The 17554-nt window shown below is 41.6% G+C and overlaps 1 protein-coding gene across 2 annotated transcripts; it reads right to left on the bottom strand.

The window, feature by feature from the left end:
• Positions 1-3701: 3701 nt before the first annotated feature.
• avpr2aa (arginine vasopressin receptor 2a, duplicate a) lies at positions 3702-17208 on the bottom strand. Of its 2 annotated transcripts, XM_031845341.1 has the most exons (7): positions 16863-17208; positions 15908-15981; positions 9783-10168; positions 8537-8782; positions 8146-8304; positions 6666-7245; positions 3702-5673 (listed from the first exon to the last, which is right to left on the bottom strand). In XM_031845341.1, exons 3-7 carry the CDS (start codon positions 10164-10166, stop codon positions 5474-5476), a joined length of 1569 nt encoding a protein of 522 aa, XP_031701201.1. In that variant the 5' UTR covers positions 10167-10168; positions 15908-15981; positions 16863-17208; the 3' UTR covers positions 3702-5473. The 2 variants fall into 2 exon arrangements, with proteins under 2 accessions (XP_031701201.1, XP_031701202.1); XM_031845342.1 differs by lacking the exons at positions 15908-15981; positions 16863-17208 and having other exon boundaries at positions 9783-15898.
• Positions 17209-17554: the final 346 nt, after the last annotated feature.

Here is a 17554-nt window from a genome sequence, read left to right as displayed (position 1 = left end):
CTGCATGACTGCCCTATTGGCATTCCTAGGTAGCCATGGCGAGGTATGTGTTCCAGCAGCTGATGTCCTGTTCTGTTTTCTCTCCAACAGTTAACATGTCATATGTGTTGCATCAGTAAAGAGGTGCTGGAGCTGCTGTTACCTTCCTGACTGGCTGTGGTGCAGTGCTGCCAGTTGAACACACTGTGGCAGCGTTATGCTGATCCTTAAAGCCCGGGTATCGTCCACAGCGGTGCCAGCTCTTGCCTCATGGACAGATTACATGTGATTTTTACTGGTTCATTACCAGCTGTTGCTAATGTAATGCAATACGTTGCATAATGCATTACAAGCCCCTGTTCTGTTTGTCACATTTCTAGGTACTATCGTGCCTGTGCGATCTGGTTTGTTACGGACATTTAAACTTAGCATGTCTATTTCTGTAGTTGGCCTGAATCAGTGTGCAACACAAACTGTACAGCACATGCAGTGCTGCTTTTTTCGTCTATAAGAGCAGCACAACTGCAACTTTTCACTGACTCCCATGAGACTAATCTAAACTTTGTATACGGGTAATGTACCCGCACACATAAACACTGCACAGTATACAGAGTACACAAGTACTTTATCATAGGTCTGTAGCTTTGTCAGCACAAACACACACACTGTCATGGTGTAAGCACACCACAGCTTTTGTCTCCTGTCACCTTGGCAAGGATACAATAGAGACTTCACAATGTTGGTAACTGTGTAAGACGTGAGCTGGAGTGATTCCAGAAACTCCCCCATGGAGTCACCTATTAGGCTGTGGGACGGCTGGATGGAGGGATATAAATGGAACGAACAAACAAACAGTTAAAGTAGGCCACTGAGTCGATGCTGACACAAGACTCTTCCTTCTCTTGTGTGATGTGAGTGCAAAGTGTTCAACGACTCCAACCCACACATCAGGACATGATCGCGGATGTAGAATGAAATATTTTGAGATTGTTGATGTTGCATTAACAGGAAGTTGCAAATAGTTTTTCGGCAGATTGTTATTTTGTTTCAAACTGAAATTTACAAGGTCACGTAAACATTCAATTACACAACACATGGTTTTTATCTCGATTCACCAGTCCAATTTTGTATTTATAAGTAATGAGCACATGTGCTTATTATTATTTAGTTCAACATAATTATTACAAAAGACAAATATTTTTACTGAGACCTAGGAGTTAGAGGCATCTGGGTATGTGTGCGAGTGCTGTGAGGCAGAGAAAAGCTGCTTTGACAGAGGTGTGTAAAACACCAGCCGGGGGAGGCAGACGCTGACGGGCTTAGTGCGATTCAGCAATGTGGAAACTGCCGTCGCACAAGCGATCCTCACTGGAAGTCACACTTTCTGGCTCTGATGTAAGCATTGTTTCTACTGCCCGTTCTTCACACTTTCTGGAAAGCAGAACAAAGTCAACAAACTGACGGCTAACTCAACAATCAGAAAACAGATTATCTATTCATGCTGGCTTCCCCTTCCTCACTTTACAATAACAGTTATTGTTCTGGTTATTTCATTGATGTGTATGTACAGTGAGGCATGTTGTATAGCTGCTTCCACCACAACAGTTGGATTATGTTTGGAGTGAATAAACTCACTGTCAGTTCCAAGCTTTTGGGCTTCACTCTGTGTTATATCCCTCTTCCTGCTGTCCTGTTTAGGCATCCTCAAATGTGCTGTTCCTGTTTATGCAGTTGCCAGTCAAGAACCAGCCATATATGGGGAAATGCCCTTTTCTCTCTCTCTCTCTCTGTCTCTTTCTTTTCCTCTATCATATTAGACATCCTCTTGACATTTAACACTAAAGGTCAACCAGTGCAATTGAGCCTTTTTTTAAATGAATTTACATGCATTGCTCATAGCTGGCCGGTTGCCATAGAATATTGTAGATTGACCAGACACAAACTGTTGTAAATCCTATGAAAGCATGTTGACTGAGCTCCCATAAAATGGATTTTATCAGACACTCTCCACATGCCTGTTTTTACTGGGATCAAAGAAATTACAGGGTCTTTGTTGAGGTGTAAAAACAACCACGCTTTAAGTAATGAAAACAAGGTGGGCGAGAGTGATAAAAGCTAACCCTGATTCCCCTGGCTCTCAGGGGAATAACCCATTTCAAGATAAATAAAAGCTTCATCTTCTCTAAAGTGTGAGGCAACCTTTTTGTAGGATCACAACTGCTGCTAATAAAAACAAAAGTGTGGCTATATTTGGCAAAAAGCACATAAACACAGCTGCAGTCAAATCGTTGCAGTAAATAAAGGCCTATCTCTATGAAGATACCTTTTATGTGAGAAAAATATCTCCCAAAGTAAATTCCCAGCTCGTTTGACAGAGAGAAAGTATGAAAAAAATCATGCAGTTGAAAGATAGTTAAAGTGAAACAGAGAAAATAACTTTATCTTCCGAAAAGGAATGATGGAATTGCCTGGATCATTTTTCTTTCGCTTCCTCTGTTTATAAAGTATGATGCTCCGGTGCGCTCCGCTAACACAGACTGTAGTCTGTTGTGTAAGTTGGTTGGGGCCTCCCGGTGTCTTGGAATGAGCTCAGTAGAAGCCTCGGCAGTCATCAGGTCTGTTAAACGGTCATGAGTTAAGCAGGGCGGACACATTGCTCAGTGTTGTAAAGCTTCTGGCTCCAGGTCTGATTTATTCTGACTTTGGTCAGGGCTGGGGAGCTCCGGCACTCTTCAGAGCTACTGGGTGCACTCCTTGCCTTACCCTAAATTGATTCGAAGAGGGACATTTACCTATTTTCCTGCACTTGTGACAGCCACACAGAGGAGTCATTTATTTCCTTTATACCCCCATCACAGCCACAGGGCTGGCCGGAAGCTCTGCCCCACTGTAATGAAGAAGTGACCTTGAGTTTAGACATCAACCTTGCTTCGGCTCGAAAACCATAAGCATGAGGACATTCAGCATAAACACACCCTCAGGAACACACACGCTGCAGGATTACAAAAACGCAGTGACCTACCCTATAGACCATCTATCATATGCTCTGACAAGGGGGGATGATGGTGGTTGGGGTGATATTAGCTACTGTCCGATCTTCTATCCTCAGGATAACAAGACAGAGTCACCGGGAATTTCTCTGCAATGATGAATCACATTTTAGTGGGTGTTTGTACCAGCAATTTCTCCATTTACCGTAGAGCATTCATTATTTAGCGGTCGTTAACGAATGGCTGTGCAGACAGTATAATGCAGAATGAAAGTGTGTTTGGCCTCTCCCATCAATCTGAAAGGCTGGGAGGATCAGAAATCTGACCATTTCATCATAAAAGAATCATCCTCTGACCTCTGAACCTCCTGGCAGGAAGCGGAAAAAACATGAACACCCAGAGGGTTTGGGAGAAGTTAATCTATTTCCTAATACAACAAAGTGATACACGGAACGTTGTTGCCGTAGATTTCTGTTTTGGCAGAGAATCAAAGTGCTTGCGTCTGGCGATCAAATGCACAGTGGCGTGCTGAAAACCCAAGCACTCCTCCTTCAACCTCAACGAGTAGTCCTGGGACACATAAAAGCTTTAAAGCATTGTCCAGCAGAATAGAAACGCTGCTCTGTCACGAACAAAAGACTGTGCTGAAGCTCAAAGTGAGCGAACAGCATTTAAAAAAACATATCACTATTTACTGGAACATCGAATCAGAAATTAATAAACCACAAACAGTAAATTCTAATCTTTTTTTATACACACAGAAAGTTATCACATATTTGTACAGATATGTGTGTACAGTAGCTTATATAATCATACTTTATAAAAAATGTCGTAACATTACTATTCTAAGTCTGTCATGCAGTTCAGGGGCATAATACATTACTCTTTACGTATAAAAATGTAATATAAAAACTACATGAAAATGAGGCAGTACTAGGAACTAATAATATATATATATATTAGTTATTGTTAAAAACACACACATATAGAGATATATATATATATTATTTTTTTCAATTATACAACAATAAATAAAAATATAAAAGAACACATGGCTCTTGGTGTGATATAACCAATGATCCTATCTAAGAATAACATGGTTGACATCACCATTCAGAGATTACTCCAGTGAGGGAGGCCCCTCTGAAAATGTCTACTGACATTACAGGCACTTGGTTTGACTGGAAGTATTTTCACTGTTTTTCTTTTCTTAAACCGACGTGCAGTAGTTTCTCTTTACACTTTACATGTCTGCTGAAGCGTTGTAATAACCTTTTTAGGACCTCAATTGATTCTACAGTCGAGCTTTAAAAAAATCTTTGGTTTGACACCCCATTGTTTTCTACTAAACATATCAGACCAATACAACTGTATGATTTACATTCAACATTTATCCTACACAAAATGTGATAATATCTAATGTGCCTTACATTTTCAATAAATATATTTAACATTGTTCATCACTGTACATGGAATGCTGTTTGTTTCCTTCCTGTGTCTTCTTCATGTTCTTGTTTCATTTATTCAGAAGAGCATGACGAGAAGGTCATTTTATGTAGCTCATATGCTGTGTTTGTGCCAAATATAATCACACAATTGGGTCCAAGTTGGTTGCAGAAACCTGGATTGTCCATTTGTATTCTTCTAGGCCTAATCGTTCTAATGGTATGTGAATGCGTTTCTGTCTGCAATAATCCACAGTGGCCCTCATAAATGAATCTCCATGCAACAAATCACTCTACTTCCCTGGAACTGGATTCCTCCCGAGCAAATATATATTCAGCCTCAAGCATCCGCCTTTAATCCACTTTATTTGATTCAACAAAGTTTGTTCACATTATTAGATTTCTACTTCAGCCTCCGGACTGCTCCTGCAGCTATAACATCCATGTCGTACCATCTGTTCTCAGTCCAACAGCAGTCTCGCTCTCTGGCTGTCAATTTGCATCTCTCTCTCTTTCCCTTGGCCTGCTGCTTTGTTTTCTCTACACCCAAAGCTTTGTCTGCTGCTTTGTACATTAGGTGTGCTGTAAGGCTGTTAATGCAATGAATCACCATTTGCATTCCTGCTGCTCTGCGCTGTCTGAGCAGCGAGAGAGTTTTTCTCGTATGAATCAAAGCGCAGGGTCCTACTCAACTGCAGCTGAGGTGAAAACCTCTTTACTTTCAAGGCCATTTTGCATTGCAGATGCTGTCACTGACAGCCACTGTATATTCTACAGTGCCCTCATAAAATGGTGTTGACATCCTCGATGACACCATTCTTCTCTGATGGGGTGGAGAGGACCAGTGATTACAGATACAGGACTTGTTGACAGTACAGCTGTCCTTTGTTGTTGATAACATCTGGTAGAGGTCAGCGCGCTGTGTTGCCAGGCTGCGACGCTGTAGGTGGTGATGGAAGAGTTCTGTGCAATAGCACGTCCTTCCATCAGGCCCGTGTGCACCCCTGCATTTCTTTTTCGAACATGTCTCTTTGTTTGTTTCTGCTTCATCAGTCTCTGTCAGTACATGCTGTCCTTGGTGGTGGAGGTGTGTGTGGTAGTGGAGTCGTCAGGCAGGGAGCCCCGGCGGCCAGTTCGTGACCCACACTGCAGCAGATTCTGCAGCTCTCTGGACACGCTGCTGGAGAAAGCTGTGTAGATCCACGGGTTGGTGCATGAGTTTAGACTAGCCAGCAGCATCAGGATAGTGAAGGCCACTCCTGCCGAGGACACACACACAAGGCACACATAAGGCAAGTGTACATGCAAATGCAGAGACAAGTACAAACATGAAAATGTATAATTTCCCATGTAACTGAGGACAGATGATCACATTGTTCTCTTCTTTCTTATGAAGCAAACATAAATATGTTCAACAACTATTCAGTTAAAATGGTGAAAATCTCATGATTATTTTCTTTAGGAATAGCTATAAATAACCAAGAGGGACAATATTCTGCATACTTCCTTTTTCACTTTTTTTCACAAAATTATGCTTATTTCACAATGGCCAAATAAGGACAATTGACCAGGAAAAACAATTTTTTTGGAATACAAAGCTGATAACACACTGTCATCAGCTAGATTATTGTTGATAGCGTGTCATATCTGGCCATGTTGCTTAAATCAGCATTAACTGGCTTTTGTTGTTTGTCTTTAGCTTAAAATCAGTCACACATCCAGTCCAAACCATCATCCACAACCTAAGGCTCCACTAGCATTACTTGCTTCATCATCGGTTGCCAGTAAGCAGATCAACAGATGCTGTCTGTGTGCCAAAATGTACAGAGGCCAGGGTTTTCAACCAGGGGTTTCTAGTTGATCTTGTATTTGATTCACTGTAACCACATCTGAGCTGGAGCTAGATGTCCTTGGAATAATGAGTATTTAGACACATTGAGATGGACAACAGCATCAGAGGTTGTTGCCTTAAACAAGACCCGACCATTTAGCTTTTGTTTGTGGCTGCGTGAATTGCAAAACAGATAGGGTTTGCACATGTTGGGTAATTAAATGGATAAACTGGGCTGAAGAGGATCAATCCATCTGAGAAAAACAACTCTAATGGCAATGGTAATAACCCAGGTGTCTGTTTCTCATTGTTTTCTGAGGGCGAACGGCGTACATAAGGGAATGTTGCAATTTTGATCCAGATCTCTGAAATCAGGCAGGTATCTGGATAAGCACTACCCGTAAAGCATGTGTGACTGACCTTGGTCTGGAGGGTTGGGGTCCCAGGCCGCCCAAAGCTGGACGATGAAGAAAGGCGACCAGCAGATAGTATAGACCAGCACAATCACCAGGGTCATTCTCACTGTCTTGGACATGGCTTTTGTGATGCTTGGAGGCGGAATGGCTGGAGGGGGAGGGCGGGTGTAGTCAAGGGAGCAGCGTGGTGAGCCAGAGGCCACCTCGTAGGACGTGTAGGAGTCCTGGCAGTCTGGGCAGTTCAGTGTTTGCTGCTGCGTAGGCAATGCTGTTGTCGTCACATGTTCTCCACGGCAACTGTGATACTGGACAGCGGATGGTGCATTGTTGTAGCACTCTCCAACTTGGCTATTATGAGTGTCATTGTGAGGGTTGTTATTCACACCCTTTAAGAACTGTCCTCCTCTGCCATCCCTACCTCCTACTCTGGACGCCCGTCTTCCCCTCTCCCTCTCCCTGGCTTGCTCGTCCTCTTTCTTAAAGCTATTGAAGCGGAACAAGATCTCACTCTTCTTTAACTCAGCCATCACCATCCTTTCTGACTTATGGTAGATGTTGTTGTGAAGCTCTCGGAAGATTCTTATCTAAAAAGTAAGATTATTTTTAAGAATTAGCACAGTTTCATATGTGGGAAACAAGACAAACCATCACTCAAAACACCCAAAGGCCTGAGGACTGAGTCGACTGGAACGTGCCAGAATCAGATGCTTTTCTTTGCTCTTTGCAGACAAGCTTGTTTGTATTTTGGCTTTAACAGTGGCAGGACATTTAAAAAGAAAGAGATTGTGTGTGTTGGCTTTCACCATCAGCCATAAACCATTGTCAGATATATTTATGCAATACCGCTACTCTTCCACTGTTTCTACCAAAAAAGGTGTTATCAAATTTTATTTCAGCAAAACCATTCTTCACGCTATCCTGAGAAACTAAAACAATAATTTTGAATTGAAAAATAATAAGTCATGTATACTTTACATTATACGTTACTTTAAGGTATGTTGCTGCAAACTGTTGTTCTTCTGAAAAGGTGTCTAAATAGCCCTCTAAACTTGAAATCTGATAATGAAAAAAGGTCAGGGATCTATGTTTGGCAGAGATCTGGTATATTCGACTTCTTGGCGGGAGGTTCTCAGAGTGGGCAGATTTTCTGAGCAGCCGTCTCAGCAGTGGTTCTGCAAGTGCTGTGTTAATTAGGGGAAATAGCAGGACCCTGGAAATATCTTTCCCTAAATAGAGCAGCAGGCCTGATGGGAGGCGGCCCAGAATGCCTACCCGCCATGGGATGCTACATAACACCAACCACAGTCCCCCACAGGGTTATCAAACAATGCTGGCCAAATGCACCCTCCGTGAAAACAAGAGAGAATTGAATTCATGCCACACGGTTCATTATTGAATGATGTTCCATTCAACATGTAATCCTTGTCAATGGACTTTGTGGGCGATGCAGAGATTGAGAGCCAAGCCGCTATAACCAGTATTACCTGACAGATGGTAATGATGAAGGCAGGTAGGACGAAGACAGCCACGGTCATCCAGGTGACGTAGGCCTTCAGCCCCCACGGCTCAGCAAAGTGACCCCAGCACTCGAACACGCCAGGAGACACTTCTGGATTCACTTCTGAGCGAGAGAAGATGAACACCTGACAGACCAAACAAAAGGAGGGTGGTCAGCACACCCGCAGATATGACTGTCAGTTTCGTCTTCCATTAGCTGAACTGCAATGACCTCAACTAGCTAAAAATAGACTAACATCTTGAGTTCTACTGTAGAGATCAGGGTGTGAACTCCCGCTTAGTTCTCATTTCCTATTTCACCATGTGTTGTTGTGTTTGTGTAAGGTTTTGTTTGGATGTGTGTTCATCCCTCCCTACCTGTGGTATGCTGAGGACAAGCGCCAAGGCCCAGGCCACCATGACAGGGGTGTTCCAGCGGGACATTGTTCCACCACGGTAGGCCTGCAACGGGCAGCAGATGGCCTGGTGCCGGTCTACCGTCATAGCAACGATCATGTAGGGGGAAGCAAACATGCCCACAATCTGCAAGTACTTGATGGACCGGCACAGAAAGTCAGGCCCCTGAAACCTCTCTGTGATGTCCCATATTAGCTGTGGAAGAACCTGGACACACAGATTTAAAAAAAAAAAAAAGGGACCAATATTAAATTGGCTCTTAGAATAGTTTGTTTCTAGTTTGGCCTTAAGAAATGAGAGAAAAACTAAAAGGCAAGTCTGATTATACACTGATTAATGTAAAAACACCCCCTACATGTGCATCCTATGGGTACACCCTTTAAATAACTTAAATCGCCCTCCTTTTCCAACTGCAGTCATGTTGTGGTGTATCCTCATTGTCACCGTTCTGCAAGTTTAAATAGACAAAAATGGTGTTCTTATATTCTCTATACGGCTATGCACAAGAACAGACATGTTTGTGCCCACGTACACTTACGTTCTTCAGCCATAACAATTAAATAGTGCCCATGAATGCACTTTTTACTTTGGTTTGAGTTGAGTAAGGTTTACATAAAACTACAGCGTCTATAGCGGTTTTAGGAAGTGACTGAGTTTGTACTATCTGTTTATGAGCTGTTTAACAAAAAAAGATTTACAGAGGAACCCCTGGGTTTAGGGCTAAGAGAGCCACATAGTTATGATGAGAGATGGACTCATTATTGGATTGGTTAACAATAAGAAGGGTGGAAGTGACAAATGACATTTACTCTCATTACTGTAGTTGTTTTTGTGTACTTGTACTTTTCTGAGTATTATTATATGTAATTTTACTTTTACTTAAGTATGTATTGTGTATTTATGATTGATAATCAGTTGTATGCACTGGCAGCAGAGTGCCCTCTGTAGGTTTGGATATATAATAGGGTTGTTGCTGTTGTCTCACTTAAGTTGACCAAGGGTGTAACCATGATACAGACAGGGGGCGGAGAAAGCCTGGGTTAATTGTAATTTAAGGATTCATTTTGGGAGATCCTTTGTCATTGTTTAAATCACCAGAAGAGAGGAGTCATATTTCAAAAAAATGTTGTATCTAAGTTTGTCTATTATTTTGCCCACTCTCATACTTTACATTCCTGTCATGGTCTCAAGTAACTCATGAACTGACCTGAAAGAGGGCCACCACTAGGTCAGCCACACACAGGTTGACCATGAACACGTGCATCGGCGCATTCTGCTTCCTCCTCCTCAGCAGCACCCACAGCACAAAGCTATTTCCCAGGGTGGTAAGAGCCAGCACCACCCCGAGAACTGCAATCTCTGCCCGAGCCAGACCCGGGTCCCTCATCCTGGGCTGGGGCAAGGTGTGAGGCGGGGTGGTGGAACCATTCTCAGGGAAGATCCCAAAAAATGACCCCCCGCTGTGAGAACTGTTGAGGGAGTACAGTTCAGAGACAAACAGAGACGAGGAAGAGAAGTTGTTCCTTCCTGTGGCGCCTAGACAGGAGAGGGCTAACCCATCCCAGTCCGTTTCCACACTGATGCTTTCCATTCCTGAAAGACAGACAGCAAAGGGTTAATGTGTGAAAGCTTTTACAATCTTTGTCTGATTAGTTTAAATGATCCCCTGTGCAAAATGGTCACCAGGAGTCACACTGGTGCTCGGTCACAAGACTTTGTACGCACAAATTATAGCAGGCGCAGATGTTATTCATACACAAACACTTTACTTGTTCGGTATTATCACCATATCAAAGTCATGCCTTGGCTCGTTATTAAATTTCCTCTAGTTGTCCTCAGCTTTGTCAGCTGCGAAATCTTTCCTGATCATATCGCTGAGAATCCAAACCAAAAGACTGGGGCCTCTTATTCAAGACACTAGATCAATGACATGAGATGAAGGATTAAACACATGTTGGTGTATCCATTATATTTGCACACTATAAATAGCTTCTGTTGTGCAATTTTATAAAATCTGACTGAAAGTAATGGGAGCCAGAGACTGTTGCAATCGTGCTGCCATGTAAATATTGTTGTCTTTTAATAAGTCTTCATTTCTGTTTGACGCAATTCCAGAATGGTTTATTTTCTTTCATATATTTTCTCAAGGTTGATTGACAGCTTTCCCTTGTATCCCACCCCTCTTATTCCTTCACCTCCACTCTCATAAACGCTCTCATCCCATGCTTACCCCTTACATTCCTGCTTTCCCCTGTTTTTGTTCAACCCCCCCTCTTTCTCTTCTCTCATACATCCAGTCATTCCTTTCTCTTCTACTTCTCACACTCTCTCTTGATCTCAATAAACTTTACGTTTATTTTTCCTTGCTTATAAATAACTGTCTCAAAAGAACAGAAAGTTCTTGAGATGACAATTTAAGAAACAGAGTCGTGGGATGCCGGGGGTACGTCTTGGTCAAATAAATGACCCGTAGAAGAAAGGCTGGGAGGAAAAATTAAGGAAGAAGTGTGATGAAGGCAGTGTGAAGAAAAGGCAGGAAAACAAAAACAGCACAGAAAAAGTAAAAGAATAGAGTTGTGGAATGAGAACAATAATACACGGAAAGAGAAGGTGGACAAATATACTTCTAATGAGAGCTATGTGCTGTTACTTAACACAGAGTGTGTCGTTTGACACCATATCGATGTCATATTTTGACTAATGTGCAAGGAGCGGTTAGGTATACAAATGTTACACTTAATGGGTGCTTGGAAAGTTTCCACGTCTCAAAATAGGAGGAAAACTATATTTATAGTATTACGCTATTGAGTACGACTAACAATATGTTACAAAGTTGTTCTCACTACTCCTCCGAGACCTAATGGCCAATTTGTGAGTAATGGCATACTCACTGCTGGGTGCGAGAGATAACACAGCTGAACATATTGTCAAGCGTTACATGCTGGCTTCGCCAGAGGAATGTATTCAGATGAACGCATGATGAGCCAGGCCAGCTGGACCTCTCCACCCAGCATGAAGGTAGAGCCTCGGATGAAAGGAAGAGAATCTGAGCAGAAGCATTTCTCTTGAGTCAGAGAAAGACCCTTCGGTTCTAAGTGACTCCCCGCTGCCCTGGCAGACGACCACAACAATATCATAAAAAGCTTAAATCTGCATTGGCTTGGTGACTTTTTAGTAGTCTGCTCAAATGTTGGCCCTGTCCTTTAGATCAAAGCTAGTAATATTCTTTCTTATTATCTGTTTATTATTTTTTGCTTTTCAAGTTTTTTAAAATTAATTACAGGGTTAGACAACACAGCCTTTTTTCATCAAGGAATCTCCTGGCCTCTCTTTGTCAGGGCCTGAGGAGCCTCGTGCCCCTCTCTGTAATTACAGCATAATTCATGAGAGGATTCTTTGTGCTGCTGCAGTCCTTTATACAAACTATACAATCTCACTATGTTGCCTATATTTGCCAATTTGATACATTTCTGATATGGAATACCTTTTTCAAGTAAGCCTCTGTGAAGATAAGGTGTAATGACTTAGGGAGGAGGTAGAAATAAATCCACACTATTATAGTAATGTTAAACTAATACCCCCAAATTGCGAAATAAAAGGACTAATAACTGGTAGGAGGAGCCCTCTATGGTGTCTGGACTTATATGGGGAAGTGTGTGAGGCAGATTGACAAAGCATTGTTGCATCTCTAAGTGTTGTTATGATTCTGAATGAGCCTCTGAACACTGAACTCCTCAAGGACACAAAATATGTTCTTCAAATATGCGCATGTCTCATTTGCATTGCGTGTGCCTCCAAGAAATCAAGATGGATTGTCTTCAAATTGCTCAATGGCCCCACAGGAGACCCAAGCAAAGCTCAACATTACTGGCACTGATGTTTCCTGTCCTCAGAGGAAATTCATTAAACTGAGGGTACAGAGAGAGGGTAAATGTTGTCTGTAGAACAGTGCTGGATGCAGTTTATGTATTCCTTTACATACCCTGTCTCTGAAAATGGATTCTGCTTTGCTCTCTCTTTAATAACAAAAAGCACAGCAGAGCTTCCCTATCTGTCTGATTGAGTCACTGTAAAGCACACATTATTCCATCTCTCCGTGCTGGATGGACTGTAGACACTGCTTTTAGTAGTTAGTGCAGTACAGTAGCTTCCTCTCGTTACTTTAAGGATTTCATTTTGATTAATGGTGGAGTTGATTCCTCTCTTGCTTTCCTCTGCAGAGGCAAACCGGTGTTCAACCATCCCTTTTCATGTCCTCTCCATCCTACACCGCTTTCCCACACACAGGACTAGTGCCTCAGGGATGACAGAAACAGGTAATTAAAGTGCGCAAGAAAATGTTATACCGAGCATTAACATCTTTCAACATCTCAGTCCTCTTTTCTCGCTGTTCACACATGTTTTGGTCATTCCCTTTGATGAACTACGTCATGTTCCAGCTATGCCGAGATCCAAGCACGATCTGTTTGTGTTGAGTACCAAATGTCTTCAAGAGACACATTTTTTGGGGTGAGAAAATCACTACTTTGTTATTTTGTCAAAATGACGCATTTGGCCATATATATCATGTGACAGAGATTCAGAACAAACAGAGGTTATTAAGCATAAACCTGGTTAGATATAAGAAAATACAATGTGAATTCAACTCATAGACATATAGGGCTGAAGCTGATTTAAGGCCAAAACTAACAGACAATAACTACATGATTGCATCTTATTCATGTGTGTAGTTGCCATTTTTGTAGATTATTTACAAATGCAGGCTATGCAAATAAAGAGCATTTGATTTTTTTCCTTATTTTTGGCATTTTTTTACAGATCCACATCACTGTTTTTCATTAATTTCTGTATGGCATGAAAATGAATCAGCAGGCTCTGCCACAGTGAAAATCAGGTCTGCAACGTAATATCTGTCAATTTTGCATTATTGTTGCATGATAATGCCATTTGAGCACGCTAATAGTTTCATATTGTGTGACAATGGATGTCTGAAATGGTACAAAAATAGGCTACATGCAAATAACACAGAAGATGTAAAGTATAAGGGATGTGATGCAAATCCACTGCTTTGGTCCTTTTAAGTGAACTTATTTGGTCAAATGAGAAGCAACTTTTTAACAACAAATTTAACTTTGAATAAAAGTAGAAAACATGAGGTTGACTCTGAATGTCCCAGGCGTACTCCCTGTGTTTTGATGTCAAACTATTGTCTATTGTGTATTGTCTTTAGTTCTGTCTTGCCATCTCTTGATTGGCAGAGAAACGCATACCTCTCATGGTGTTTTGCACTTGTTTGCATTTCCAGACAATGACCTCAACCTGGTTGGCCAGTTTATGACTTATCAACATGAAATGAAGGCGGCATCAGTGGCAGACAAACAGGTAAGTCAACCCTGGGTGCAATAATGCAAACGTAATGAAAGTTCCATCCCTTCCTTGCCTGTCTTGTGCGTGCATGTCAGTCCCTTGATTAGTTCCCTTTGACCAGGTTTAACCCGATCTGATAAATGAGGACCTCTCAGTCCTCATTAGCAGCCCAGTGTACACTCACGCAAGCTGTCGCTAATTCCCCCCTCTAATTTGCTCTTCTTCCTCTTTTCTATTTCTTCCCCACACCTGTTAGTTTCTCCTTTTCACATTCACCCACACACTTCATTTTCTCTCCTTCTGTCCAAACCAATCAACCATCTCATGTCATTAAGGATCAACATTGTTTCTGATATGCTAATTCTTTCCATTGGATTTTCATTATCATCCTCATTAACAGACATTGGCATCAGGAAACAGGATTTAAATAGCTAGATCCAATCTGTGAATAATATATATGAATCTAAGATTAGACTGCACCATGCGATATCCTTAAGCATTGGTATTCCTTTCTGCTTTTATTGGTGTGGCAGGAGACTTTATTTACATACCGATCAATAGATCCGTAACAAAGGTCTGGATGAGTCATGTGGCACCACACGCAGGGCTGTGCAGCACTTCATCTGCATGATAAGGCCGCTATGACCACGCTTTCTTCTTCAAGCCCCACATATCACTAAATTAGATTCCCATTGGCGCTCTCACATGCAGAGGATATATTCCCCATCTGAATGAGTCAATTCAATGATAGGTGAATACTCTGTATATACTTATGCATTTCAATTTGTGGAGGCACCTGCTGCACTTATTAATTCACAGCTCTGTATCCATGATTTATTCCTCTCTTTCAGAGGGTATCACTCAGGTTCTAGCCTCCTGGCTGCAGCCCATGTGAGCAATTACAGCAAACACTTGTTCTTTCACTGTCTTGTACAAACAACCCATTCAATGTTAATCATGTGGAGACACACCTCATTGCACACTCATTACCTGCCCACATTTCAGCTGTGAGTTTTGTATTCACAAACATCGGCATGAGTTTATTTCCACAATTCTCCGGCTGGTGGACAGACCTCCTCTCGGTCTGGTGTTGCAGAAGGCACAAGTCCCGTTATCAGCACTGATAACGCCTGTTCGCAAGACCACTGATTGTTGTTCTTGTTATGTATCATTAACCAGCACACTGGCAACATGAATGTGACCCAAACTGGTTTAAAATTGAGAGTATTTTCCAAGAAGAATAGAAACTGCGTCGCAGTGTTAACACATCGGCTAAAACAGGCCTGCACTTTTTGTAGCTGATATGGTTAGATTCGGCCACATGATGAAATGATTCCCCATTAGAGACCAAACTAAATTGACTGTGAAAATAACTGTGACAATAATGATGATGATTATTCCGGATGGGGGCTGGCTACACTCAGGGAAGTCATTTTGTGGATATTACAGACTGTGCCAAACAAAAAAAGACAGAAAGTGTATGATTAATGGAAAAACTCTTTTTTAAAGCAATTTGATTGATACAAACACTTCCTGCTCTAAATCACATTCAGTAAAATATGTGATTCTTATAAAGAAATCTAGAGAGGTTTCTTTTATTGTTAAATTGCTATTACACTAGTGGAAACTGGTAAGACAGACTTCTGCGATGGTGGAGATACAGGCTTTCACTTAGAATTAAAGCTAAAGAGACATTTTAAATGTCATCTATATATTAAGTAATTAGTTGTTCTGTATACAAATCATGTCAGGTCATAAATCAATTTACTTTGAAAGTACACCCTTGTGTGCACCATAAACACACAGTTGGTCTGGGGGGCCACAAATCTCTTTTTAATCATCCAAAGACCTTTTGATCCTAAAATACGGGCAGGACACACAAATGCACGATAAAAAAGGCACAAGCACACACAAGCACATAAAAGAAGAGCACTCCAAGGTGAGTATGCCTCTGTCGCCTCTCACCTTGTTGTCAGTGCATGGTAAGCCTTCTCACGCGTGTCCTTTTCTCTTGGTCTGTTTCGCTCTCGTCTCGATGTCTGTGGGGACAAAGCATTTAGAGTCGTCACCATTACAGTCCATTAACATTACATGAGAGAGCAGATCACATGAACAACCTGGTGATTCCCTTCAGCTTTTTTAATCCATGGAAAACTTAGAGGAGCACATGCATTTTCAATTAGGCTGTGCCATAAAATATTTCCGATCACGTACATCCGTCTGTGCCAGACATACTGTGTGCGTTACTATACTGATACTGATGGCATGATAAATACAAAGGCTACTGTGAGTTACAATACTTCATCAAAAGCTTTATTCAAAATGTATCACTTTTGTTGTCAAATCAACTTCATGTAATATTCAATCATTTGAAATAAACAGATGACTACACTCAGAAAATGTGTATGTAAAAATCATACATCTATATATATGCTATACAAGCTTATTTTCATGCCAGTAATCGTTTATGTAAATGTTTCCTAATGTATTATCAATACATTAATTCACTTTCCAAAACAGGGCACTGTGTCTGAAAATACGATTTGTTTTGTGTTCCTCGATTCAATCTAATGAACATTAAATTACACAGGTTTCCTTCTATTTTTAAAAGAAAAAACAAGACATAGAGCTGTTAGGTTAACAGTGCAAATGTTACATGAGTCAGAAGAGTAATGATACTGATGATGACAGCATTGCAAATGAGTGAAAAAGATGACCTAGATTAATCGGTAAACAAATCCATTCACTCACAATGTGACCAAGTTTAAGTTCCTACAGATCCCTGGGATGTTAAGTGTTTTCAATGACAAGAGGACAATTTTTGGATGATTTTAATTTGTATTAATTTAAGTATAAATATCACTATCAGTTCTAGTATTCAAATCAAACAATCGCCACAGATAAAATCAAAAGCACTCACTTATGATCCACTTGAGTGGTGCCGGGTGACACAACACATTCAGAAATTCACCCAAAACATTCACATTGTCAGTGCTGTCAATCCAAGTCCCTCGGCGCAGCGTGATATCAGCTGGCTCCTGAATGAATGTGTCTTCATCAAATTCAGGTATTTCTTTTTAAATGTTCGGTTAGTGGGACAAACAAGTTCTTCAAGCTCTGTGTGAGTCCTTTGTGTGCCTCCTGACTGTATTGTCCTTGCTCAGTCTGAGTTCACAGGTGTATGTCAGAATAATCCATTCGATAGCCATGCGTGTCCCAGCTCCTTGCGCGTCACGTTATGCTCTTGCAATGTGCTGTGCTGTGCCTCCAGCACCACCAGCAGAAATGAATCTGAGCTCAGTCTGCTCCTACCTCTCCCTCCCTCCCCCGCTATCCCCTCCTCCTGGGTCAACCAGCCTGTCCTCTAGGACTGAGGGTGGAGCGTGGAGCCAGGGGTGGAGAGAGGCTGTTATACATACCTATGAAGTGTATCAGAGAGAGAGGGAGGTGGACAGTGTGACCGAGTACTGGGTTTATCTGCATGTACACATCTATGTACGTGTATCTGTTTGTGCATGTGCATGTATATGTGTGCAAGCTTGTTTTGAAGTTTGGGTGTGTGTGACAGAGAAGCTTCTCTCCTCATTGTAATGATTTACTGTATGCCTGCTG

The sequence above is a fragment of the Anarrhichthys ocellatus genome, unplaced genomic scaffold (genome assembly GCF_004355925.1).
Source record: "Anarrhichthys ocellatus isolate YVR2014 unplaced genomic scaffold, GSC_Weel_1.0 scaffold5, whole genome shotgun sequence".
Lineage (NCBI taxonomy): Eukaryota > Metazoa > Chordata > Actinopteri > Perciformes > Anarhichadidae > Anarrhichthys > Anarrhichthys ocellatus.
Note: the sequence above shows the minus strand (reverse complement) of the source record. Positions and strands in the feature narration are given on the sequence as shown.